The sequence below is a fragment of the Haliotis rubra genome, unplaced genomic scaffold, assembly GCF_003918875.1.
Source record: "Haliotis rubra isolate DU_JTF1 unplaced genomic scaffold, ASM391887v1 Scf306, whole genome shotgun sequence".
NCBI lineage: Eukaryota > Metazoa > Mollusca > Gastropoda > Lepetellida > Haliotidae > Haliotis > Haliotis rubra.
Genome location: NW_025766976.1, coordinates 1,180,585 through 1,206,580, shown reverse-complemented (window position 1 = coordinate 1,206,580; position 25,996 = coordinate 1,180,585). Strand labels below are relative to the sequence as shown.

At 40.3% G+C, this 25,996-nt stretch overlaps 1 protein-coding gene across 1 annotated transcript; it reads left to right on the top strand.

Moving 5' to 3' along the window:
• The first annotated feature begins 5,736 nt into the window (after positions 1 to 5,736).
• LOC124282914 (EGF-like domain-containing protein 2) lies at positions 5,737 to 20,169 on the top strand. Its single transcript, XM_046718962.1, has 12 exons — positions 5,737 to 5,751; positions 7,197 to 7,288; positions 10,215 to 10,286; positions 10,656 to 10,789; positions 11,760 to 11,895; positions 12,293 to 12,519; positions 15,286 to 15,440; positions 15,822 to 15,964; positions 16,436 to 16,520; positions 17,858 to 18,038; positions 19,005 to 19,125; positions 19,563 to 20,169. Exons 5-12 carry the CDS (start codon positions 11,868 to 11,870, stop codon positions 19,730 to 19,732), a joined length of 1,110 nt encoding a protein of 369 aa, XP_046574918.1. The 5' UTR covers positions 5,737 to 5,751; positions 7,197 to 7,288; positions 10,215 to 10,286; positions 10,656 to 10,789; positions 11,760 to 11,867; the 3' UTR covers positions 19,733 to 20,169.
• The last annotated feature ends 5,827 nt before the right edge of the window (positions 20,170 to 25,996 follow it).

The following is a 25,996-nucleotide window of genomic DNA, read 5'->3' as shown; positions in this document are numbered from 1 at the left end:
CAATTAAATGATAATTAACTGTTAAAAAAAGTATCTTTACCGTTCTAACACTGCAAATATTTATCCCTTGAGTGGAAAAATCAACAGTCAAAGGCGGGACAGCCATGACCGTGATTCTTTCATCACAAAGGGATACCGCTTTGGATCCTCGCTTTTTAGTATATATTCTTGCGTATATCTTGTGCTGACCAATGCGACATGGTCGCAAAGGCCAACCTCTTCAAATCAGGACTGACAACCCAAAAATCAAGCGGCTATTGAAATGCATAGCATGCCAAGGCTCACGTCTGCTACAACGTCATGAGGCCATTGGGATGGTCCATTAGAGATATCTCAACGACAGAGTAACGCACATTTCCACTGTCGCAGGTTTACCATTTCACCGCACTGGTGAGACGCTACCAGAACACAAATGACGTCATCTGATCGGCCACGTTCTGGACGTCACTCGTGTAACAACGCCAGACAGGACAGATGGATAAAGAGGTGACCCATCTTCGCCACAGGTTTGAGACTGCAGTGATGACTGCCCGAACCATCCAGGACTTCACCGTATCCACCCCACAACACAGTTCCGGCAACGTTTACGTCATCACGGGATCAGACCACGACGTCCCGACATGCATTACCTATATTGACACAACGTCATCGAGTGCTGCTTCGCCGCACGGTGCTGAAATCTTGTCCACCAGACCCTTGTTTTGGCGGAGAGGGTCGTGACGTTTTTACAGATGGAGTCAGGTTTAACAGTTCCCATATAGTGATGGACGTCAACGTACCTATAGACGCGTGGGAGAACGTTATGTACAGGCTCTCCGTGTCCTTGGAGAGGAATCGCTTTCGTGGGTAGTTCCATTAATGATTTAGGGTGGAATAACAAATGTTTTCGCGAACTCTTTTGAGTGATTGTTCAGGACAACTTAGCTTCCGGTGTGGGCTACATGGATCCGATTCTTCGACCTGTAGCAGAAATTCCTTTTCTGCAACGTCATGACCCACAGGTTACTATTCCAACAGGACAATGCCGCCCGCATACGGCAAGGGTTGCTATGTGGATTTTGCAACACTCACAACGTTGACTTACTGCCTTGGCCTTGTTATGGTCCCCATGATCCTCCATTAAAGTTTCATGCACTTTGACATTGCTAGGGTACTTATGAAACCGGGGATAATATTTTGATAAAATGCACAGTTTCTTTTTTGTAAGAAACAAGTATATTTAAAGAGCCGTGGCGTTGTGGCATTAGGTTCTGCTGTTGTAAAAATATTGCCGGTATCCGGTATTCGGTGAAGATATGTCTCCTGGATCCAATGACAGTGGCACATGCCGCCACTTGCAAATCATCCTTTGGACTCCACCTGTAAACAGCGGATTTGCATGTGTGCATTATATTTAATTCTTAATTGATTGTATTCTTTTTATATTGTAAATTCATTGGTTTCTGATTTCTTATACATGTACTTTGTCAGAGTTAGGCCAACTTCAGGCCTCACCAGTTGCCAAGAAGGAGGAGAAGAAGAAGAGGGGTATGAGATATATTTACTGCAGCTCAATGCCGGCAGCAGAAGCCAGATCAGGATTGAACTACTGCGCCCGAAGAGGCGGAATAGAGAAGACTTTTTGTTGTACAGAGTCCTCATAAAGAGGAGTTGAAAACACAGTTAAAATGCAGAGTTAGACACGTTAGAATAGAGTTTTGTTATATACTGTAATGATAATTTGATACGACGTTGGTTACATACAATTCACTCGCCTGCCTCACCATTGCGAGAGACTGTCAACAGGATATTCTAAAAGTTAACACAAAGTCTTAAGAGCCTTAGTGGTGGATATTATAAAAATTACGAAAGCCAGATCGCTATACGATATATAAATTTTGTTCTTAAGCAAGCGCAGCAATCTATGATCTAAGTGATAGCGGCTAAAATGATCCCTCCCACTTCTAATTCAGAAACGTCTCTTTATAAATCGAGCGCCTTCAGGCAATCATAGTTCAGGATCTTTAGCCGTTTTTATTTCGCAGGCAATGTATGCAAGTAGGTTTTCTATTTAAAACCGCCTGCAAGATTACTCATTTATTAGTCGACGCCTCCTTCATCCGTCCGTCCACGAAACCGTTTTGTTTTCAGAGCATATGTCAAAACCGTCTAATATTTCCCAATAAAAATTGGTAGATGTATCGCCAAACAGATCCCCTACTGTGGGTGCCTTTTGCTATTTACAGAGTTTTGTCATTTATATGTTTTCCCAGTTTCCGTAAGAGCTATCTGGATTAAGTCCTAAAATGGAGGGGTGGGCTTCTTTTTTCTTAGGAGCATAACTCAACTTCTCTATAATATCTTTCAACCAAAAGGCACTTAGCGGATATGTAGGGAGGCGAGATCCCAAAGTGGTGCCCTTCTTTGCTATTCATAGATTTTGTGTGATTTTGTTTTCCCGGTTTCCGTTGAAACGATTTGGACTTCAGTCCTTCCAAAAATCAAGCTGGACTTTAGGCAACTCGTCCGGATATTGATTTGTTCTTTCAAATAATGTGGGGGAGCCCGGGGATATATATGTCTTCTTCTGATGAATTGTTCATCTGCCAGTTTCATAGCTTTGCAGTTGCCGTCTCAATGGTTTGTATATTTCAGCTACGACAAGAACGATTTCAAAACTATCCACAAATAATAATCCATCCATCAATCGAATTCATTGAAAACCTCTGATGAAACTATTGATCTTGATGCTAAGTTATGTGACGAATGAAATACTGTCTTTGAAGGACACCCTGATCCTGATATTAGCAATGATCAGACATGGCTGAAGACCCTCTCCGACTTGAAATTCGTCACGCCTTTTTTATGTGATATAAAAGAGGCAAACGGCCTCTTAAACTCAACTCATGTAAATCTTTCAAAAGATGCCATGCTTCCAGGTCGTACCCATGGCTTTCTCAAGGATCAAAGAAATTGATACGATGCAGCATGTTGTTTGGTTAACTGTGCATTTTTTAACAAAGGGATTCTAAACCGGTACCAAATGATCAATGGTACTACGATTTTTTTCCCTGAAACCACATTGGATATTTATTATATAGGATTATTGGTTTCAAGATGCTACCAAATTAATCTATTATTCACCATCCTTTCCTGCGTTCTACAGACACAGTTGCCAGATACACGCAACGTCCAGAATCTGACGATGGTCAAGTATACCAGTAGCTGATAATGAATATTGTCATCAGCCGCTGCAGCAAGCATGGAAAGCACTCAAGAGTTGTATATAGCTCCATGTAATGAAAACAGTTCATTATAGTTTTTCCACCTACATCTGATCCAAAGTTAAAGTTCTGTCTTTTCCGGTTGTTTCTGGAGATTTCGAGAGCTCAGTAGACATATATTCTGCCGATGGAGAACTTCACCAATCATATTTGCATTTTTAGATTTGTCAGTAATCAAAACATCACCATCTTTGGAGATGATGAACAGCAGATTTTTAGAACCTTTGCCTTTGAAATTCTTTCGTCCGCCGTTCCTTACCTCGATGCCGGGCGTACCTGAAGACCAATTTTTGAAGTATATAATTCCGTCGATTCCGCCTTTGCCTTTGGTTTGAAGATACGACGCCGCCTTTGCATTGAGTATTTTAAATTTATTTAAGCCATGGATAGTTGGATGATGGCGGAAATAATCTTCGCCGCTTTTCCCTCGCTTTCTGCACAAGCGTCTACAATCTGCATTAAACCATGGTTTACTTACATGTGTGGAGTCGTAAAGGGATGGTGCGTGAATTCAGCCTTTCATTTTCCTGCATTTAAAACGTCCCAGCTTCGTTTGAATGGGATCTAGTTTATATCATTGAAACATTCAGTTCCCGCAGTTCTGATTTACAAATAGCTTGATGATAGAGATCAGTTAACCTTCGGAAGAAGTTCCATCTCGGGAAATGGAGTAAATCAGATGGAGTTATTTCCGAGAAGGATAATGATTCAGGAAGTGGTCACTTCTACAAGCGTCATTAGGAAATTTATCCAATCAAATACATTTTAGTAGGTTTAAAATCTGGTAAGAGATGCAAAATCCAGAGAAGAATTAAGTGCTCAGTTGCAGGATGCAGACAAAGTGCCGAATCAGCATTATATATAGACTTCATAGGTCATTAGTGGTGTCGAAATCTTCAAATTACAATACATCTTTGCATTGAGTGTTTAGTACTGCCCCAAGGCGGAGGTAGTGCGACCGTTTAGGAACTTCACTCATAATAACACAGGGCTTCGGGAGTTGATCATAGAGTGATTGAAGATCAGTCTGCTGAAGCGCCGATGAAGGCGGAATTTATAGAGAGCATAATGTAAATGCTACGCCCTGAGTAATTCGCACTGCAACAGCTGTGGAGATTAGTGAATAACATCCTGTCGTGGTTTAGGATAGTAGAACTCTCCAGTGGGTGGACCCTATCACCCAGAGGGGAAAAATAATGATAGGCTTCAAAACTGAAATCAGTACTAAAAACGATAAACAACTTATATTTTGACATAAAATTTTAAAATATGAGAATAATATTCCTAAATACTATAGGGTTAGGGGAGTTCGTATGCATGGATCCAAGTCCAGTTACAAAAATGTTTATCAACCAGCTGGTATTTACGTTCTACAATGATTTTTACATGTTTAAACAATAAGGCTCATGGTCTTCCAGGTATAATACTATTGCCAAAGTATTATATCTCTAAATGATATACGTGGCTCGAGCGAGTCACGTAAACAAAACCTGTGTCACGCTGTTTGACGCAGCACCCTCCCTACCCCATCTTGTATCCCTGGTACAATATGATTCATATCAAGCCGCGTAACCGACAGTTGTGTTTAATAACTTTTCCGGCCTCTTTGTCAGACAATGACAAAAGAGTTTGAGTATTGAAGATGATTGTCGGTGTATTATGACGGATGTTTCCAGAAGGTGCACTACCCTGTGGCTATCAACAACACAAACACACTTATCTACGCCAAGATTGCATCACATTTGTGCTATAGTCTACTTAAAAGACGCATTAATACACGCACAGGGATTTACATGCTTTAAAGGTTCGATTCAGACCTTCATACTTGTGTGTACAGGAAAGTATACTAATAAACAATATTCTGACGTAATGTCGTTACGGATGACTCATGGGAGTTGGAACAACAGTATAATTACCGGTATTCCCACAGACAAATCATGCAAATAAAATATACTCTTCCATTCACTATTAAGTCTGTTTTCTCTGTCTGAAAGTAAAATCTCAAAACTACTCAGAGCTCCTGTAATATTCTATTACCTTCGCTCGTGCATCCAAAGTAGATACTCAGAACAATCTTTGTATCACACACAGAGCTGGTTACAAACTAAAAGAGGAAAAACGATATTGTGTAATATATTAGTAGGACTATACGTGGTTGGATAATCTCGTTCTGTGTCCAACAGTTGACATGAAGCCTAAGGTTATATAGGATCTATATATAAATTCAGCCATTCTGGGTTGGACATGCGTGTGGGCGGTTCTTGTATAACCCACGTGGTGCGACGGTGTTGATTTTCATTGGCCACTTTATTTACTGCTCTATTCCAACGATCCAGGTGAATATACAGACAATAAGAACGTTATCAACACGACAGTCGTCATTTCCAGATGAGTGTATAAAAGGACTTCGCAATCGAAACAAACTGCAGCAGTGTCCAAGATTTTCGACAGCTTCTTACACTGCCTGAACTTGCCCAAAGGGCCAAAGGTAAGAAATTGTGTTCTTCTTTTCAAAAATAATATTCCAACTCGCACTTATATTTGTGACAATGTTTTATTTATTGTCATGGTTTGGAGTGGTGGGTAGCCTAATGGGTAAACGTTTGCTCGTCAAGCCGAAGACCCAGGTTCGATTCCCTCATGGATGCCATGTGTGAAGCCCGTTTCTGGTGTCCCCTGCCGCGATATTGCTGCAATATTGCTAGAAGCGGTGTAAAACTAAACTCACTCACTGATTCACTATTATCATTGTTTAAAGCGAGAGTTGTCATAATGAAAAATATATTGATGCTTTTTGTACATAATATAGTACTGTCTGGGCTTTTTAAACCAATTCATCATTGACCTATCAGATTACCTTATTAAATATTGTTTACTTTGTATGTATTTTTGCATGTATCTACATACTTTTCAAATTGCATTAAACATTATCTGTATACTAAAATGCTTCTATGGTGCACTGTCATGATGTCTGCTACACCATATAAGGGTCAATAAATGACGGCTGTGGTTCAGCTCAACTGTTAACTTTCCATGCCATGTGGTGATGATACAAAATTAGGAAAAGAACAATTATGAAAGTGGACTTTAGGTGAATATAAAATGAACCGGGAACGGTTTGATTATTATAAAAATGATATAACAAAATGCACTATAGATGTTACCCTTCTTTGTGTGGAGTTGTGTCCCTTTACTGTCAGGTACAGCTGGGTTTGAATCCAAGATTTCCTCTTGTAATGAATCTATGAATCTTGGTTTTCAAGCGTGCATTAATGGTTCACGAAAGATCTAAAAGCCCATGACCAGTACGCCCTGGGAGTCTCCTCAAATTCAACCCCATGAAATGTCAAAATTACCGATACGATGATCACTTCACATAATACAGTTTTTCCATGCAACGCCTTGAGAGAAAACGTTCAGAGAATTCGTTCCTACTGGTGCAATCACTAAGTCAAGTCATTTCATATACAACCTCTCATTGGTCATCTAATTAGGTTCCAATTATCCGTGATAAAACTGTGGGCGTTATGCAAGTATATAAAATCGGAAATCTTTTCCTAAATCTTAAGAAACGTCTTCCAAATGTCTTTCATATGACCTTGAATACACCAGAGTAACAGAATATACAAAGAGGTATCCTTTTAACTTTGCTTCATAAACATTAATGTCTCCCCGAGGGGTAGGTGTTGAGAGGAGAATAAACAAGGCTCTTTTCAAACTTATTTTTGTCGATTATAATAACGTTGAATGTCGCACTGAATTAGTGAGTGAGTGAGTTTAGTTTTACGCCGCTTTAGCAATATTCCAGCAATATCACGGCGGGGGACACCATAAATGGGTTCCACACATTGTACCCATGTGGGGAATCGAAGCCGGATGTACGAATTTGGCTTTAACCACTAGGCTACCCCACCGCCACATACTGAATTAAAGTTTAAGATGTCACTTACGGCCAAACCATCATTAGCGGTACAGTCCACTGTCGGAGCTTCGCTTGTCTCGAGCTACAGACAAAACATTGTTCGGTGAGGTCAACAAATTGATTATAGCTTCCGGACGAAGGTTATTTAATCCCTTTGTTATGGAGTTGCAATGTTCGTAGTGCTAGGATCGCATAGTGGAACAGGATTCTGGAGGTGTAAAAGGCCTAATTAAGGCAGATTTGGATTTGTTGCTAAGACACGAGATAGGTGACTTTCTAAAAGGTTTTAAAACGAGAATTTCGTGACTTCTAGAACATGTCTTGAATAAATATTAAAAGGACTCAAAGCAGTTTATCGATAGCGTAATCATGTGTTTTACATCTGCGTTATACAATACAAAATCCGTAGTGCGTGCGTGCGTGCGTGCGGGAGTGGGTGTGAGTGCCCTCAGTCGGATTTCTTCACGCATGACAGAACAATCTTCGGTAACGCTAGTGTTCGTGTTAAGAAAACTTCCGATGTAATATGAGGACTTTGAGCTTCACGGAAATTTGTTAAACCAGGTAACAAATTTTCTTTGACTCCGACGCATGCCTTCAACTGACACACTGTTCTTGGTGATTGTAACGTCGATAAGTACTATCTGTGTGTAGTGACACTAATACCACTACCAGCTCACCCACATCATCTACAAGGTATCAATTATTGACGAAAGGCATTCTGTGTAATTTCATAGGCACATTTCCTGCTCTACCTAATATGGCAGTATTGTACTTTTAAGCTTTGAAGTCATTTGGTCTTTCGGGGCTTATGTTAGTTTCTTGTCGTGGTATGTGGTTGAGGGCTTAAGTATGTCGGTATTGTCTGTCGTGTTTTGGGGACAAACATTGGTCATTGCAGGCCAGGCAAAACAAATACGGTTAATATAGACCCAATAGCGATCGCCCGTGCTATCTAAAGCTAGTTATCTACCGTGAATAATAATAAAAGATGATTTGATGGCTTCCCGGTATTGCCTACAAAATGGAACAATGAAGGACAAAGGATATGTACATGATCCTACCATGAATCAGGAAAATACTAGATTCTGATTGGCTGTTCAGAAAATCAGACGGCATCAGTTCTGGATTGACGCTCATCTGATTTTAAGGCCGCTTCACCGCGCATTAAAAAATGCGTTTAACCACAGTGATGGCGGATAATAACAACAATTCCATGGATTTTGACGCGGACTTTGGAATTTTCCAGGCAATTGGTGGAGTTCCGCTCTTGGATTGAAAATGCGTTTTGATTTCATTGCGCTTCACTGCGCACAACACTATACAACACTGCCGCACTACCAGCTTGACCATATCAACATACTAACATCAACACAACAGACGGGATCAAAATGCTTATAAAAACATTTATTTAAACTCGAAAAATACAACAATATGATTTTTCCTACACAATGATGAGGGAACCTCTACTTCAGCATATTACTCTTCTATTATAAAAAAAAATTTAAACTCACCAAGCAATAAACTGCCTCCCAAACATAAACAAACAATATCTAACATATAAATCAGGAAAAGCCCTTGCAAAAATATTATCCCTATCTTTGTACAAAATGTGCAGCAAAACAACATTTCAGTAAAATGTACTTATCTGGCAAATGTTTCATTTGTTTCTGCTTAGAAATGGGAAATTCCTCAAGATAACGGTCTGGCGAAACACCACATTTATGCCACTCATACTCCATCATATCCTGTTGCATCGTTCACAAAATATTTCTGCTCTCTCTGCCAGCTTCCCCGCAAGGCTGTCACTGTTATGTTCGTATACTTCGAAAATAGCTTGGACACAATCCAGTCCCAAATGATGAAACAATGTTCCAAGGAATCACAAGTTAGTCGCATGTACACTACAAAAAACAAGTAAGCAGCAACACTGTCACTCTTTCGTCGCATACCAAGGGGTGGAGGCACGTACGTGAAATCATGATCGGCCGGTCATAAAAAATCACAGGAGTTACAGGTCGTAGGTTGATCGGAAAAGGATCTATTCTTCGATTCTGCAGGGTTCAGATTCGACAGTTAGTCAAGTATTGTCCACTGTCACTTGAATTTCAACCTTTCGCAAAATGTAAACACTGGCTCGTCCGCCATTTCAAACTGTTGCGTAACTGTCTGCTTCGAAGAAAATAAGTAGGTCAGACGATTCCATTATAGAGTGGGCCAAGGGGGTACAGTAACACGGCGCACAAAACAGTAGGCTGGTTTCCATCGTGTGGAGTTCGGATAAAAACAAACAAGCTCTCGGTATTACATAATTACATTGAATAAACAGTAGTTTGTTTTCTTTGGACAGAATATTTTTATGTTGTAATGTTAAAAATTCCACCAGAGACGATATAGTAGATATTATATGGTCTCTCAATACACTACCACTCCCGTCACAGACGAGTTCAATTCGCCTCGTCCCGTCCCATGCCGGATTACCCAGTGTCTGCCGCAGAGCGAGGAAGCTCGATTTTAAATGGGTCATGGTAGAATCGGAGATAACCCAGTGTGTTTGAAAATCAGAGAGCATGTTTTACTGAATTGATGGTGACTAATATTTTAATTGGAACCTCTACGCGTTCGGTTCCAATTGAAATTTAGTCGCCATCAATTCAGTAAAGCATGTCACTGATTTTCAAACACACTGGGTTTATCCCCATGTAGAGCAGCTACATGTACTGACAGAACGTCTGGCGGAAACATTGCCTGTCTCAGACAACAGAGTTTAGATAACACTCCTGAAAACAGTTGGGACATCCAAATGGCCAGATTCACATTTTACCCGATGCAGAAAAATATGACCATAATTCTGTTAAATCGTTCGCCAAAAATCATATTTTGACTGTTTATGAAACTACTTTTTATACGAACATCTGTCAGTAACATGCAGAGGCATGTTGAAGATATGTACTTGGCCATTAACAACCTTTCACGGGATTAATGGCACACTGGGAACCATTCCTTTATATTTACCCCTGTTTTCCCAGGCGATCGTCCCAATGGAATCTGCATGATGAGGAGTTTGACCTTCTGTATTGTGGCTTTGCTGGCTCATCTGCGTGAGTTCTCTGTATCACCATGCCATTGTCTACCTTTCACTGTAATGATAAAGTTGGAATTATTTATTAATGTTTCAACATTAAAGTTCCATCAGAATAGTATGTTCCGAAACATCTTTTTGAATAGATATTAAGTATTTATGCGAAACATATTCAAATAATTATTTGCATCGTCATTGAAAATAAACTGAAGTGCGAAAGAAAGTACACACCTGGGATTATAACCGAAAATATACCAGCGTAGATATCTTGAAAAGTGACTTGCAAGTGACTAAGCTTGTGTATGTTTTGCCAAAACACCAGATCGTATTATATGTCAAGTATGTCATGTCTTTGTGAAAAGGTATTAACCTGAAGTCCAATTTCTAGGGGCTGCGTCATTTGATTGCCGTCGAACATCGCAATCCTGTACACCACCAACAACCTGTGATTTCACTTCAAGCACCTGCGACTGTCTTCCGTCACAAGCCCATGGGAGGGGTACGACTGTGGTCTAAAAACAGGTAACTTTTCACCTCTGAATTATCCTTTCATGTGGTCTTTGATTTTGCCTATCTACACTTTGTAGTGAGTGAGTGAGTGAGTGAGTTGGGTTTTACGCCACTTTTTGCAATATTCAGTATCGCCAGGAATGGGCCTCGCACATTGTACCCATGTTGGGAATCGAAGCCGGATGTTCGAATTCGGCTAGACGAGCGAATGCTTTAACCACTAGGCTACCCCACCGCCACATACTGAATTTACGATGTCACTTACGGCCAGTAGCGGAACAGTCCACTGTCGGAGCATTAACCACGAGGCTACCCACGTACACTTTGTAGAACGAGTGAGTGAGTGACTTTGGTTTACCAGCGGTAGTACTCCAGTCATATCAGGTCGTGTCAGCTTAATGTGGGAGGAAAGCCCGAAATGAAATTGACGAGCACTGGTATGGTGGTGGAACACTAATCCAAGCAAACCGGGATTCGAGCACAGAATCGACTAACGCAACTGCGTACCTACAGCGACTTGCAGCGCCTTTAGCAACTCAGTAAGCCCAGACCTCATTGTACAGCGAGCAACAATTAAGAATTTAGAACTCTGAATTAAGAGTCCTGGTTTCTGTATTAATATTCATATTTCCCTGGAAACATGTATTGCAGTAAGGCTGTTTATATTGCAATGATGAGTTTGTCACCAGGGATTCATTGACAAAACCCCATTAGGTTACAGAACACATTTGAGTTGATCCAAGCTAGGCAGCGGCGGTACACGCCAGATGATTTGTTTCTCAAAACTTGGCCTATCTTCATATGCTTCTTCTTCTTCCATGTCTTGGCTAAGGGGCATAACTCAGAAGTATCTCGACGCCGTTGACCCCGTGACGCTTGGGTATGTGTCGTTATCTTACGACTGACATGAATCGGTGTAAATTAGCATTTAACATCGTCTTGTATGATTGTGAATATTAATGTGAAAATATGTTCCATTTAGCACAAAAAGGAGCCGGCGCTTGTGCGACTTCGGATCCGTGCAGCACCGACGGTACCTGCTACGACAGCATTGCTGGATCAACACTGTGCTATTGTACTGCTGATTCCTATGGTACCAACTGTGACAAAAAAACGACGTAAGTGAAGCATTGGGTTAGTGGTCGTCAGATATGAAACGATGACGTTGTGAAGTTACAATAACAACTGAAATATCTCAGTTATATTACCTTTGGGTCTTCCTTTATCGAAGTAGTTTCCGTTGCAAAGACGTTAAGAATGTATTACATTGGGGCGATGTTCAGTTTCAAACGGGCATTAGTTTATGACGGGTAGCACTGTTGGGGCAGGATACGGTCATCAGTTCGTGAACCTCCGGTAACATCACTGTTTGACAGCGATTCATTAACACATGCTCGCGGTATGTTTTTTGAATCGTACAACCGGCTCTGCTTTTAACAGAGTTTCTATCGGGGTGTGGGAAGGGTTTTGTTGCTTTTATTAATTGTGAATGTTTATTATGTTATCTACATCCAGTGACAGTGGCGTGTGAAACAGGGAAAATGGTGATAGGCGTGAACCCAGCTGGAGCGTCGTTCACAGGGCATGCCTACGTCCAAGGTTACCGCGCCGATGCAAACTGTAATCTTGCTCAAGTCCCAGATCCCGCGTCGGCCACTGACAGCATTCCAGATACGTGGTTGGGATATGCACTTGACTTGGACAACACCGGAACAACCTGTGGAGACGTTGTAGGCGTGACCGTACGTTGTATTGATACTACTACTACTACTACTACTACTACTGCTGCTGCTGCTAACGCTGCAGCTGCTATTACTACTACTTTACTTCTACTACTACTACCGCTTCTTCTCTACTACTACACGTCTACTCTACTGCTACTACTACTACTACTGCGTCTACTATACTACTTCTACTGCTCTAATACTACTACTACCTACCTCTACTCGGGTGCTAGACATCTGCTACTACTACGACGTCTACTATAATTCTTCTACTGCTCTAATACTACTACTGCCTCTACTCGGGTGCTAGACATCTACTACTACTACGTCTACTATACTCACTTCTACTGCCTCAATACTACTACCACCTCTTAGCTGGTGACTATCTACTACTTCGCCGTCTACTATACTGCTTCTACTGCTCTAATACTACTACCTCTACTCTGGTGCTAGACATCTACTACTACGACGTCTACTATACTACATGTACTTCTACTGTTCTACTGGCTGGCGAACAGTTATCGCCATTTTCAGCGGTTTTTCGCGATTTCCTCTGTAGATTCTCAACCTAATGAATTAAAAGTTATCTAGATGAAAGATTAGCTATTCATCGATGTATCTTGCTTGTTTACAGTTGCCGATTTGGTTTTCTATAACGTGGTCAACAGGAAGCGCGGTAGTACATATTGTGTTTTTCCCAACAACCAACAGGAACAGTTATCGCCACTTCCGAATTGTTCATGTTATTTACCAAAATATGACATAATTTTTTATGTGAAATTCAATAAAAAACTGAGAGGAATATTGCTTTAAAATGAATTGTAATTATATGTCCGTCTAACTTTTTAGGATGTTTTATGAAAGTTACAGCCCCACTATGTGGATCAAGTGACATGCCCCCGACCCCGCTATTAAATTTCTTGATGGACTTGAATTTTGGTTCACTTACCATGGAAATATTTTGGGATATTCAAGATCGTTCGGAAATGACGTTCGGAAAAACAACGAAATTGACAGGATTAGATGTGCGCATGCGCTATACCGAGGAAGTGGCGATAACTGATCGCCAGCCAGTACTACTTCTACTATACTACTTCGACGTTTACTATACTACTTCTACTCTACTACTACACCTCACCACTACTACTCTACAACTGCTACTACTACTCTCACTACCACTACTTGACGACTACTATGACTACTACAATGTAAGTGCTACCAATACCACGCTACTACTGCTACAGTCATGCTTGTCGCAAGAGGCGACTAAAGGGACCAGGTGGACAGGCCCTCTGACTGCCATGTCCATCTGCATGTATCGACGTCAGTCACATGGTTGTCTGATCCAGATGCGATTACTCACCTTTAGTAGTCATAAAGCTATATATTTTATTATCAAGTGCTGCATTAAGCAACAATAGCCAAACACTGTTTCTTCGTCTCCATCTACTACTACTACTACTACTGCTACTACTGCTGCTGCTGCTGCTGCTACGTCTACTACTTCTACGTCTACTACTATTTCTACTCCTACTCTACTACTACTCTACTACCGCTATCACTACCACTATCACTACTACTACGTCTACTGTACTGCTTCTACTATATTACTACGTCTACTATACTACTACTTCTACTATACTACTTCTACTATACTACTACGTCTACTATACTACTACTTCTACTATCCTCCTCCCCCTGTATTACTTATTCTATACTACTACTTCTACTATACTACTACTACATCTACTATACTACTTCTATTATACTACTACTACTTCTCATATACTACTTCTACTATACTACTACGTTTACTATACTACTACTTCTACTATACTACTACTTCTACTATACTACTTCTACTATACTACTACGTCTACTATACTACTACTTCTACTATACTACTTCTACTATATTACTTCTACTATACTACTACTTCTACTATACTAGTACTACATCTACTATACTACTTCTATTATACTACTACTGCGTCTACTACTTCTACTACGTCTACTATATTTAATTCTCCTGGCTCTGCTACCATCACTATTACTTCTATTTCTACCACAACCACTACTGCTACTACTACTCTATTACTGCTTCAAGCACCACTACCACCACTACTACTACTATCACTACCACTACTTGACGACTACTATGACTACTACAATGTAAATGCTACCAATACCACGCTACTACTGCTACAGTCATGCTTGTCGCAAGAGGCTACTAAAGGGACCAGGTGGACAGGCCCTCTGACTGCCATGTCCATCTGCATGTATCGACGTCAGTCACATGGTTGTCTGATCCAGATGAGATTACTCACCTTTAGTAGTCATAAAGCTATATATTTTATTATCAAGTGCTGCATTAAGCAACAATAGCCAAACACTATTTCTTCGTCTCCGTGTACTTCTACTGCTACGTCTACTACTTCTACGTCTACTACTATCATGCTACGTCTACTACTTCTACGTCTACTACTATTATTATTCCTACTCTACTACTACTCTGCTACCACTGTCACTACCACTACTACTACTATTTCTACGACTAGTACCACTACTTCTACTGGAAACACTTTTACAACTACTGCTACTACTATCACAACTATAACAATCAAATGATTTTTATATGATTAAATTTATTCTCCGTTTGTGAGCCCTCGGGAATATTTTATTACAGAAAGTGGTTCAGTTTCAGGATGATCATGTTAGTTAAGTAATGTTTCAATCTGTGGTATATGTAGTCATACAGGCTTAAACTTAGACAATATTTTTACAGACTGGAGGTAAAACTGAATACACACGCACTATCGTCGTTCAATACGAGAGTGATTTCTTGACCTCCATTGACGACCTTTTCACTGCAAAGTGTGTGTTCAACCTCGCCGAGGCTTTGGTATTCAGCGGTATCGCCAAGCTTGATCCAACGGCTCTGTGAGTCGTTTATACGCGTCAAATATTGAAATAACTGATATGATTCAACCCAGTTAGCAAATTGACATTCCGTTGAAGAATAATAGAACACAATAATAAAACAGAATAGAACAGAATAATGGGATCATACAATGCAGTCTTTAAATTTAAACACGGCTATGTTACGACATGTATACCATGTCACGACTTTGTGGCATTCAAACTCAAGGAGCTAAGAGTAAAAAATAGTGACAGATTTGAAATGATAAAAGTTGTTTTAATCACGTTTTATATAGCAATAGCGACGTTACTTTGTGTAACGTCACTTACAGCTATTGACGTGCTCATGCTGCCTGTTCTATGGCTTTTAGTGAGATAATATTGATTGGTTGTTATGCGCAGGACCGGAAATCTGAACGAAATATCCGCAGAAACAGAGTTCTCTCCCGTGAGGCTGCAACTGACGAGTGGAGGTTCACCGGTCGTTTCAACAACGCCTATTAACGTGGGCTCTGAGCTCAAGTTTACCTTCTCAGTACCTAAAGATAAAACATTTGGGATTAGATTTTTATTATATTATGATATTAATAGTGTCCAGGTTTGCGTAAATCCGAATATGAGATCTAACAGCCTCGAACGTCCTTTCCTTTTCTAGTCTTAAACGACATGTGAGTGGTTCTGTTACCACGATTTATTACGTGTCATTGTTCAACTGCTGTGTTTTGTTAGTCGTTTCAAAATAACGCCGCACTCAGCAATATTCCAGCTATATGACGGCAGTCTGTAAATATTCAAGTATGGACTAGATAATCCAGTGATCGGCATCATGTGCATCAATCAACGCAGTTGGGATTCGATGACATGTGTCAAGATTTTCCAAATGTGAACTGGGATAGTAATACGAGTTATCCTCCTCGAACTTTGTGAATTCTTTCACTTTAAATCTATATTTTCTCAAAGTGTATGGTAAACAAATCATTTAAAGGTATGCTTACACATCGTTTGTTAATGTGCAGAATACGAGGCGATAAGGTTGGTCACAGCCGTCGCTGACAACACAGTTACTACAGATTTGAAAACTCTTAATATCGTCACCGCCAGGTATGTATATGAAACTATGTTAAAGTTGATCATAAATAGCGAAGACATGCTACATTAAATCCTCAGGGGTATTACTTAGTGCAGTAAATGTTCATCATTTAAACCTTCCATACTTTATCAAAACATGCAAGCTATACTAATAACACAGCAAGTGATCTATTTTCGTCTGTATTGGTTCAAAAGGTGACCGTGTACTGTCAGGCCCTTTAGCCCATTAACAAAATATAAACAAGCCCCTTATCACCTTAATAAGTATAGTTATCTCCCTTATACCAGTGGTGAAGGCTGGGGAAATTAAGCTCCCAAGATTTATGTCCCTTTAGCCTAGCCTACGTGGGTTATGATGTCAGATTTAATATCAAATAAAATAGTTTTATTTTCAACGTAAATATGTTTAATATATTTATTTATGTTACAATTGATCACAGTGTAAGCCAAACATACAAGGAGATAGCTGTCTTCCGATCTGATTAGCTGATGGTTGTTTGTTTGTTGCTTAACGCCGCACTCAGCAATATCCAAGCTATATGGCGGCGGTCAGTAAATAATCAAGTCTGGGCCAGAGAATCCAGTGATCATGAGCATCGATCTACGCATTTGGCATTCGGTAACATGATAATCTGATAGTAGGTTAAAGTGGTTTGGATTCCATTATTGCGTGATGGTACAGATCGACCCCATGTGTTATTGTCGACGGCTTTTTGGGCGTTGATATAAATATTATAGAATCTGAGACGTTTTCATTGTTATCCTATTTATTTAAGAGAATATACTTCATTGTGTTTTTGAAGGTGGTATATGAAGATATAAACGTAAAACTATTTGTACACACTATAATCACGCCCAGTATAGGGGCAGTGGGGTAGCCTAGTGGTTAAAGCGTTCGCTCGTCACGCCGAAGAACCGGGTTCAATTCTCAACATGGGTACAATGTGAGAAGCCTATTTCCGGCGTCCCCCAACGTGATATTACTGGAATACTGCTAAATGCGGCGTAAAACTAAATTTAATCACTGAATCGTTTACAGGCGGCCGACACACGTGCTAGTGTGCGACGTCGGATTGTAGTTACTTTTTCGATACACTGATTAAATGGCATGTGAAACGGCAGGACATGCTTACCTTTTCAGCGAACCCCAAGTGGCGTCACGGATGTTCAGTGGTCCATGTATAAGATTTTCAGAGAATTTTCATGCCATTTTCTACACTTTGGTTGGGCAAGGCTGGTATTTAGTTTTACTTTTAGGTGTATACATACATAAACAAAAAGATATTGAAGTTAATTCGTAGTTATAATACGTATGTCGATACTTAATTTTATTCTGTTATATTCAACAGTTGCATGGATAATGCTGCCTATCCCATCTCCGTTGAAGCCCCAGCCTGGGACAATTTCGGAATAAATAGAAGGGAGATAATATTCAAACTGAAAGCCTTCCGCTTTGATGGCAATGACGAGGTCCGTTTCAAGTTCACCGTTAAAGTGTGCCTCGAAGCAAATAATGAAGACTGCGACCCTGTAAGTATTGCCCTCTGAATATTCTAATGTTTAACAGAAAAGTTTCTAAGAATTATAAAAATGGTTAATAAAGTGTCCCGTTCCAAACCTTCCTTTCGGTATCACCTTTTAAGTATACATAATATAGCTAGAGTAAAGTTCCCACATAGGAGATAAAAACGTGGAATGGCTGTATGGCATCAGGGGCAGAGACAGCTTTTTGAGAAAGGGGGATGCACACTATTGAGAAAAGGAGGGGTGCACACATTTTATTTTCACCTGAGTTTCAATGGTCATTTAACAAACTTCCAGCCCAAAAGGGGTGGGGGATGGGGATGGGGGATGGGGCTTGGGGTGCGCACCCTTGCACACACACACAAACACACACACACCCTCTGGATCCGCCTTTGAGTCATATCCGTGTTCGTTCAATAATGTCACTATAACTCCGGGACTATCAACTGATTTCTTGAAATGTACCGTCCTGGTTGATCCCGCAACCATGGCACCAGTTGGTGTTTTGTGTTGGTTCCGACTCGATGGTATGACGTCACACAATCACGTGATTTGCGTCCAAAAATGTGGATTCTTACATTCTTGCTGCTTTGTGTGCACCATGTTTTACTGAATAATTTTGTTTCTTTTTTAACTCTTACGATTGAGATGTTATGAAAATGCCAGAAGTATCCATTGGTTTTATTGTATACCATTTATTAAGGAAATTGGATTTTACAAGAAATGTTTAATGTATCATTCAAGTACGTCGTGCTGGTGACCCAAATACAGATGGAACCTTGCGAAGCGCCTAATTTATACTTATCCAAAGATTTCAAAGAACACCCATTTCTTTCAAATTACAGTCTGTCCTGCCATATAACTTGTGAGTAGTAGTATATATATATATATAATCCCTTTCCACTGGATTATATTTTTTGGACAAATATGTTCTTTTTATCATGCTGTAAACAAAAACAACATCGATTTCAGGAAACGTGTAACGGTGGTGATACTTTTGGCTTTGGCCGAAAGAAACGAGAGGCTAGTGCTGGTGAGAAAAGCATCACTAGAATCATCACCGTGCGAGACCCCCGGTCTTTCGGACAAGACGGTAAGGATGTTATGTTTAGAAATGATTTTACAACTATCTTATTAACATATTTTATTGACATTAAAGTCAAATTGATTGGTTGAAAGTTGTTCAACCAACGGTTGTAAGGATGGTTTGTTGTTTAACGCCACACTCAACAATATTCCAGCTGTATGGCGTCGGTCTGTAAATAATCGAGTCTGGACCAGACAATCCAGTGATCAACAGCATGAGTATTTATCTTCACAATTGGGACTCGATGACATGTGTCAACCAAGACAGCGAGCCTTGCGACAAGCATGGGTTGTTGACCATCCATTCTAATCCGGGTCTTGACGGTTTAATTTAAACGGTTTAAATGTTTCTATAGTTTTCCAGGAACTCATTTATCGTCTAATGACGCTCAGTACATCGGCACCTTGCATTAAACAACTCATGTAATTCTTCAATCTTTTCAGGTCAAACTGGACTGACAAACAGCAACTGTCAGATAACTGGACAGACAACTGCTGCCATGGTTGCCATGGGAATGGTTATCTTCACACTCCTCATCCTTTGCCTTGTGCTCATCGTCCGCTTTGTGTCCCACCGTAATCGCTTCGAATCCAAGAAGGACCTCCACGCTTAAAAAGACATGATAGCGACTGGTAGCACAAAATATCTATACGAAAACTGTTCTTATATCACCTGAACAGTTGACAGTTTCGTACACATTCTTACACATTAATTTAGAAAATACTCATTATTACACATTAATTTAGAAAATATGTATTCACTGACAACTTAGTTTTTTAAGAGTTGTCTAATTCATATTTGTGAGCGCAAAGATTTTGTTAATAATGTCAATTAGGTTTAGAATATAAGATACACCAGAAGAAGGTTCTCTTTATCGGGCCCGTATTGATACTGTCGCAAACAGAATGTTTTGTCACTCTTATGCATGTGATAGTAACTACCTTAGATCTCCTTCTGCTTATATCGATATTGCAAATCTTTATGTTATATTCTTTTCTTTCTATATCCTTTCCTTTTATATCTATTTTCGTAATAAAACATCTGACGCTTTGCATTGTTTTCATTCTTCTAAACTAAACTGTAGAAGGAAAGTATTCATTCAGCATTATGATTTCGCCGAAACATTAGGGCGGTGGGGTAGCCTGATCGTCATGCTGAAACCCGGGTTCGAGTCCCCACATGGGCACAATGTATGATGCCCATTTCTGGTGTCCCCCGCAGTGATATCATACTCACTAACCCACCGACACATTGCAAATATCACTGAATCATTACCAGACCGCGGGGGTAGCCCAGTGGTTAAGGCGTTCGCGACGAAGACCCAGGTTCGATTTCCCACATGGGTGCAATGTGTTAAGCCCATTTCTAGCGTGTCCTGCCGTGATATTCTTAGAATATAGTTATAAGCGGCGTAAAACATCTTCAGCTTCTACAAACCATTGAGTGAGTTCGTTTTAACAATGCTTTAATCAGCTGAACTCCTCATCTCTGTGTTTACAAACCTTCGCCCTTTACAATTTAATTAAACCCAGGTGTATGGTTAATACACTGTCACATATGTTACTATTAGTTACACACTGTAACATGCAGCATTCAGCCAGGCATTGTGACGAGTAGGAAACTGACTGCCAAAGAAACTTTACCACCTTAAAAATGAAATTGCACAAATTTTAATAGTACATGTTCAAAATACATCAATACAATTATCCAAACACAACAAGCGTGTAGTCTGTTGGAGATGTTTCAGATATTGCTTGACGACATAATAATATAGAAATTTGACTTTGGAACTATTGACCAAATAGCTGAAGTGGCCATCATTTATTTACTTAGATCGGAAGTAGTAGATACAATTTGAAAATTAATCTGTGTGATTGACATCTTAGATAATCTCAGATCAATGATAAGAAATGTGTGATACTTCATGGATGACAACGTCTTCATTATATACTCATGCCAATAATGGCTGTCACTCCCCTCCCCACCCCAACCCCACACACACCTCACACACCCACCCCACACACCCTCTCCAAATTAAAAAAATTGAAGGGGGTGACAACCATTATTGGCATGAGTATATTGTTGATGCGACTTTTCGATATAGACTGTTCTACCGTTGTCAAGCATGAGTGAGGAACTATCAAGTTGGTTATTATATACCTGAATGTGACATTCATGGGCAGTCTTGTTTTGACCTATGACAGGCCCATCATTGACGGATAGTAAGAAACGCATCATTGATTGATACTAGTGACTAACAGTAAATATGTATAATCAGTAAATATGTATAATCAGTAAATATGTATACTTACCCATTTTTTTCAGTTATTATGTATATTTACTGGAATCAGCACGCGCTTGTTCACTTGATGACTCTTATAGAGCTGTGCTTGAAACGCTGCTTTCACCTTCATCTCATCCATGGTGGAAATTTGAATTTCTTTTATAAATTCAGACATATTACCTGCCAAGAGATGATTGTCTTAATTAGGGAGTCATGATAAGGAGATGTCATAAACAGACGTACTAAACAGGATTAAAAACAAGCTAAGTATTTTTATAGGAATCATGAGCTGGAGAAGTAATAACTTGCATGACGTTCTTGAAAGGCTTTTAGAAGTACTAGAATTTGTACTTTACTAAGAAAGTGTAATCCCAAATATAACACATGTTACATTTGACCACTTTCTAAATGGCATTGTGTAATCATAGCTTTCAGCCGTGGGAGCCGTGCCAATTAACACTTATCAGAGGGGTACACAAAGCCCGCAGTCTAGACTACCAGTTGTCCGACTTCCATTTTTGTGGAAGTCGCGGTAGCTGAGTGGGTTAGGCGGCTGACTTTGTGTGCTGGCGATTGGGTGCCTGACTCTGAGGGTGTGAGTTCGAATCCCGGATGGGGCTCAACTAAAAAAAAAAAGAAAAAAAAAAGTACTAGAATTTGTACTTTACTAAGAAAGTGTAATCCCAAATATAACACATGTTACTTTTAGAAGTTTGATGAACATGAATGCATGACACGTTTTTATAGATAACTTCTTTGTACGACGTTTCAGAGCTAATTCTTGCTCCTTCATCAGGTGAATGCTGAATCAGTGCACAGAGTCAATATGTATAGATGAACCATGTTTACACAAAGCAAGGTGGGAGAATGTACAAAGATAACAATATAACTACGAAGCCAATTAGATACTTAGATGAGTGTACAAAGATAACAATGTAATGACAAAGCCAAGAGTAGGGTTGGGAGGTGTTAATGTGTACCATCCTGCTTTAAGCGAGCTGTAGTCAAACCACTCATCAAGAAAACCACGCTTGACTCTCAGTGCCTAAAAAACTATCGTCCTGTCTCAAATTTGATGTTCATGTCTAAAGTTCTGGAAGAAGTAGTCAAACAACTGCCCTTCAACGCAGCCCTGAAGGCATGGACAACCCTTAGTTCTTATCGTTTTGTTCATTAGGAGGGACGTGCACGGTTAACGCCTCACATCAACATGGAGATCTTGGGTCTGGTCGACGTCCCACTGTATCTCCTTCTGGCCCTGACCGCCTCCGTGGTGTAGTGGTTAGAGCGTCCGCCCGGAGAGCGGAAGGTCGCAGGTTCGATCCCCGACCGCGTCATACCAAAAGACGTTAAAATATGGTACTTGTTGGTCCCTGCCTAGCGCTCGGCATTAATGGGTACAACAAGGACTGGTCGGCTCGGAGTCAGTATAATGTGTCTGAGTGGGGTATTCATGCTTCACTGCGGCATGGTATCTCAGTTGGCTAGCACTATAAAACCAGCTTCAGTCTGGGCTAGTACAAGTAGCCGCACATACACATACACACGCATGCACGTCGTCATATGAGCGAAATATTCTCAAGCACGACGTTAAACCCAATTTCACCTCACCTTACCTTCTGGCACTGACGGCCATTGTGCTGAGCTATATACGTAAGTAGGCATTTGTATGCACAAGCACTTGGCTTGAGGAAAGTTAATTACGTCAACAGCAGGTTCAAAGTCCTCACCCCTAGTTTCCGAGGATGAAGCGCTCGAATTTAACGGCATTTTGATCGGAGTTTCATATATTGTTATCAGTGTGTGTCAGTTTGAAGTGATTCAGGTCATGGATGTTTATCTCTTTGTTGAGTTAGTGAGTGAGTTCTGGTTTACGCAGATTTCAGCAATATTCCAGCAATATCACGGCGAGGGACACCAGAAATGGGCTTCACTAATTGTGTCCATGTGGGGAATCGAACCCGGGTCTTGTGCGTGACGAGCGAACGTTTTAACCACTAAGCCACCCAACCGCCCCTCCCTTTGGTGAAGCCCTCATGGATATATGTAGAACATGCTGAGAAACGTAAAATCATAGTCACGGCGAGTCATTTTTATTCGACCGTCGGCCACAGATTCATGGCCTAAGGGAAGCAACTCTTTACAGTCAGCTACAGTATCTGACACGACCGAGCGGACCCTGCACAGTCTTCAGAATGAGGGGTTTCGATGGAATATACGCATATATTGTTGACAAAAACTACTTGAATCTATTCAAATATGGCAAAACTTGAAGGGGTATTCAGAAGTTTGTGCCATTTACAGAGACAAACCAACACATTACGGGTGAGGCAACGTTTGGGTGTAGATTCGAACACATTATCACCTGTACCTACTGTCATTACAAGTGTCATCACCTGTACCTACTGTCATCACACGTGTCATCACCTGTATCTATTCATATATATTTCACGGTGGAGGAGTAGCCTAGTGGTTAAAGCGTTCGCTCGACACGCTGAACATCCGGCTTCGATTCCCCACATGGGTACAATGTGCGAAGTCCATTACTGGTGTCCCCCGCCGTGATATCGCTGGAATATTGCTAATCTTACTCACTCACTAATTCAGTGCGACATTCAACGTTATTATAATCGACAAAAATAAGTTTGAAAAGAACCTTGTTTATTCTCCTCCTCGGGGAGACATTTATGTTTATGAATATATATGTTTACTGGTGTCCCCCGCCGTGATATTGCTGGAATATTGCTAAAAGTGACTTAAAACTAAACTCACTCACAATAATTTTCACCGTTAATTCGCCTCTTACATTCAATGGAATCTGTTTCAGTTGAAAGTCGTAGTTTTCTGGCAAAGACATTTTATATTTACATTCTACACTTAAGCTACCCATATTGAACGAATCATGACAGTACTTTTAAATGTCTTCTTTGAGAGTCATTTTAGAAGCTGTAAAGATGAAGGAAAACCAAGTTCTATCATGCAACTGATGCAAAGAGAGACGGCGTATAGCTTCTTTGAAAGGCGTTCTAGAAGTTGTAAAGATGAACTTGCTTGATAACAGTGTTAGTACTAAAGAAGTTGACTATCCATACAACTTGGTTTTCCTTTTAAAGTGTCAATGTGTCTAATGCCTATAGAAACCACATGCGTGGTAAGGTTGACATATCATCCGTCACACCAAAACAAGTGAAACGATGGTGGTAGTTTCCCTGATATTGAGGCAGGACTGTAACTGAGTGGGACACCCATGTCAAATTGTGGCATGGTATTGCAAACACTCACTTGTATGCATGTAACACTCTCGTCTTGAATATTGCGTTAAACTTCTTTTCTTCTCACGTTATCTTCCGAACGTTAAAAGTTAAATTATCTTGGTTGAATTTATTCTACAGATATGCACCCTGGAACTATGATTATTTCAAGAAGCGGCGCATCCCTGGACTAACACCTTATCCTTTTATTGGAAGCAGCTTTAGTTTTGTAGGTTTAGACATACTTATTAAAACCATTTTGTACGTACTTCATTTCTTTTGTCAATATATATACAGTGTTGTTAGCAATTCAGAAAACGTAAATATCTTACATCATATAAATTCTAACCATTTCCTTGAAAGACAAGATCAGTTATGATCAGCTTTTCATACAATAACAAGAGTGATATACCCACCTTTGACTGTTAATGGTATTTACGTCCATTATATAGTGAGGGAAACAAATGAGGCAGCACATGAAAGTACAAGTGTTCCTTTACTCTTGTTTCTATGTTTTGAATGACAATGTGGGTAAAACTTTGCGAATACATGAACAACACTGCTACTGCGCGGTGTTCCCTTATTTGTTGTTTTTGACAGAAGCACAAAGAGAATGTTGTGTTTCGTATGGTCTGTCCCAGGTCTTTTCAAGTCTAAGGTGCATGTGCCTAACGCCTATATACTGGCCTGAGACAAATTAAATACCGCCTAGTTGAAATCTAGGCGCTGGTCCCGCACCTATGGCCGGGAAACTTGTGCTACGCTTTCTCGAAAAAAGCACAATAGTCATTACGTTTTAGAAAGAGTTATTGTTGGACAATTACGTGTCGTATTATTGATGAAATAATTACTTAATTATGTATGGCGCTGCAGGGGAGGTGGACGCGCGAGGGATGGGGAAGGGGGAAGGGGTCTGTGTGGGCTGATTTACAAATACGTCATTTTCAGAACCACGTTCTGGTTTTTCTCCTACTTCTTTTCATTTCACATATTTTCAATACGAAAAGGTTTCTCCTCAAAACGTTTACGGGGCGCTGTCGTAGCCTAGTGGTTAAAGAGTTCGATTCCCCCATAGTTACAGAGTGTGAAGGACCTTTCTAGTTTCCCCTGACTTGCTGTTGCGTTCTACTCAATATCTCAAAACGTTTACGGGGCAATGGGGTAGCGTAGTGGTTAAAGAGTTCGATTTCCCCATAGTTACGGAGTGTGAAGGACCTTTTTAGTTTCCCCTGACTTGCTTTTGCGTTCTACTCAATATCTCAAAACGTTTACGGGGCAATGGGGTAGCGTAGTGGTTACAGAGCTCGATTCCCCCATAGTTACAGAGTGTGAAGGACCTTTC

Bases quoted from the DNA above. Each gene is read 5' to 3' on its own strand.
- LOC124282914 (XM_046718962.1), top strand. From the start codon at position 11,868: ATGGTACCAACTGTGACAAAAAAACGAC. The intron at 15,441-15,821 runs GTGAGTCGTTTA...TGTTATGCGCAG, and splicing joins AAGCTTGATCCAACGGCTCT to GACCGGAAATCTGAACGAAA. The intron at 16,521-17,857 runs GTATGTATATGA...TATATTCAACAG, and splicing joins CTTAATATCGTCACCGCCAG to TTGCATGGATAATGCTGCCT.